Here is a 2,500-nt window from a genome sequence, read left to right as displayed (position 1 = left end):
TATAAGTTATCCATGTATCCCTTTTTCATCCATCCTGTGGGACGGGTCGTGACTCGCGAGCTCGGGGAGCACCAAGCAGCATCCCTAGGTGCTCCTCTGAGCACTGGCCCCAAAAAGTTATGTGCACCCCTGTATATAATAGCTATTTCATGTGCCCCAGACCAGGTTAATTTACAGAATAAAACACAAACACCCTCTCCTACAACCCTACAATACAAAGAGAGACTTAAAGATGGGAACACAGGTGAGTTAAAATGTGACTTACAGCGACTCTGTCCTCAGGGGGGTCTATAGGTGTGTCATCTGTTTCCAAGAGGAAGGGAAGGAATGGGGGAGGAGGGGGGGGGAGAAGGGAGGGGGCGGGGGAGAGAAGGCACATTTATGATTTAGTTGATTGAAATACGTCTGTATAAACACCCGAGGGAGCTATGTGCTTATTGGAAGGCTATGTTGTGTGATTGTTTTATCATATGGGGGTTCTTGTGTGTGATTGGGTGATCATGAGGGGGCTCTGCTGTGTGATTGGACGATCATATTAGGGGCGGCGACTTTACCTGTAGTTGGGTCTGAGGTGAGAGATCCAGGGTCCGACGTGGGGGAGGGAAGAGGGGGAGGAGAGGGAGGAGGGGGAGGAGAGGGAAGAGAGGGAGGAGGGGGAAGAGAGGGAAGAGGGGGAGGAGAGGGAGGAGAGAGAAGAGAAAAGAGAGGGAGGAGAGGGAAGAGAGGGGAGAGAGGGAGGAGAGGGAAGAGAGCCAGGAGAGGGAAGAGGGGGAGGAGAGGGAGGAGAGGGAGGAGAGGGAAGAGGGGGAAGAGAGGGAGGAGAGGGAGGAGAGGGAGGAGAGGGAAGAGAGGGAGGAGAGGGAAGAGAGGGAGGAGAGGGAAGAGGGGGAGGAGGGGGAAGAGAGGGAAGAGAAGAGAAGGAAGAGGGGGAGGAGAGGGAGGTGAGGGAAGAGGGGGAGGAGAGGGAAGAGAGGGAGGAGAGGGAAGAGAGGGAAGAGAGGGAAGAGAGGGAGGAGAGGGAAGAGAGGGAAGAGAGGGAAGAGGGGGAGGAGAGGGAAGAGGGGGAGGAGAGGGAAGAGAGGGAAGAGAGGGAGGAGAGGGAAGAGAGGGAAGAGAGGGAGGAGAGGGAAGAGAGGGAAGAGAGGGAAGAGGGGGAGGAGAGGGAAGAGAAGGAAGAGAGGGAAGAGAGGGAGGAGAGGGAAGAGAGGGAAGAGGGGGAGGAGAGGGAAGAGAGGGAAGAGGGGGAGGAGAGGGAGGAGAGGGAAGAGAGGGAGGAGAGGGAAGAGAGGGAAGAGGGGGAGGAGAGGGAAGAGAAGGAAGAGAGGGAAGAGAGGGAAGAGAGGGAAGAGGGGGAGGAGAGGGAAGAGAGGGAAGAGGGGGAGGAGAGGGAAGAGGGGGAGGAGAGGGAAGAGAGGGAAGAGAGGGAAGAGAGGGAGGAGAGGGAAGAGAGGGAAGAGGGGGAGGAGAGGGAAGAGAGGGAAGAGGGGGAGGAGAGGGAAGAGAGGGAGGAGAGGGAGGAGAGGGAAGAGGGGGAGGAGAGGGAAGAGGGGGAAGAGAGGGAGGAGAGGGAAGAGGGGGAAGAGAGGGAAGAGAGGGAAGAGGGAAGAGGGGGAAGAGGGGGAAGAGAGGGAGGAGAGGGAAGAGAGAGAAGAGAGGGAGGAGAGGGAAGAGAGGGAAGAGAGGGAAGAGAGGGAAGAGAGGGAAGAGAGGGAAGAGAGGGAAGAGAGGGAAGAGAGAAGAGTTAAATATTCACAACAAGAAACCCTCAGGAAACCCAGTCGCATTATGAAGTATATTAGTATATTTAACATATTCACTATATCTAATAAGTATATTAGCCTATTGGTATAGATTTCATACATTTAGTATATTTAACAAGTATATTAGTATATTTAAATACTGTTATATGTCCAAACCAATCGAAGACCGACCAATGTTTAACAAAGTATTGGGTCTCTGTAGTGTCTGAGGAGTGACGTACCGTAGTACAGAGGGTCCGTCACCGTTCCTGCACACAGAAAACACAACAGCTGCATCAATCATCATAATGGTGCTGGAGGCCTCAGGCCTGGGAACCACTCAGAGGAACACCGCCCACAACAAACCACCTAAATGTAACACTCTGTGGTGGCATGAACACCCACACTCACACACACACACACACACACACACACACACACACACACACGTACACACGTACACAGACCTGCATGCACGCACACACACACACACACACACACCCCTACATCCCCACACACACCAAATACCCCCCTACACACCCCTTCTTCACCAACCACCCACCACCGACGCCCTCCCTCCCTCCCTGCACGCACGCACAGACACACACCTACACCCCCACCTACACCCCTACACACACATACACACACCACTACATCCCCACACACACCCCTACACACACCACCCCCCCCACACACACACCCACACCCCCACACCCCCCACACACACACACTACCCCCTTCTTCGCCAACCACCCTCCACC

At 54.5% G+C, this 2,500-nt stretch overlaps 1 protein-coding gene across 1 annotated transcript in view; it reads right to left on the bottom strand.

Moving 5' to 3' along the window:
• Positions 1 to 2,500, bottom strand: part of ntrk2a (neurotrophic tyrosine kinase, receptor, type 2a) — a gene marked incomplete at both ends in the record, with an annotated part of 73,732 nt that overhangs the window by 56,406 nt on the left and 14,826 nt on the right. The window contains 3 exon segments of the mRNA XM_080532966.1: positions 266 to 303; positions 555 to 566; positions 1,982 to 2,008. Coding sequence (XP_080389092.1) covers positions 266 to 303; positions 555 to 566; positions 1,982 to 2,008 — 77 coding nt within the window.

The sequence above is a fragment of the Nansenia antarctica genome, assembly GCF_963989245.1.
Source record: "Nansenia antarctica genome assembly, chromosome: 5".
Taxonomy (NCBI): Eukaryota; Metazoa; Chordata; class Actinopteri; order Argentiniformes; family Microstomatidae; genus Nansenia; species Nansenia antarctica.
Note: the sequence above shows the minus strand (reverse complement) of the source record. Positions and strands in the feature narration are given on the sequence as shown.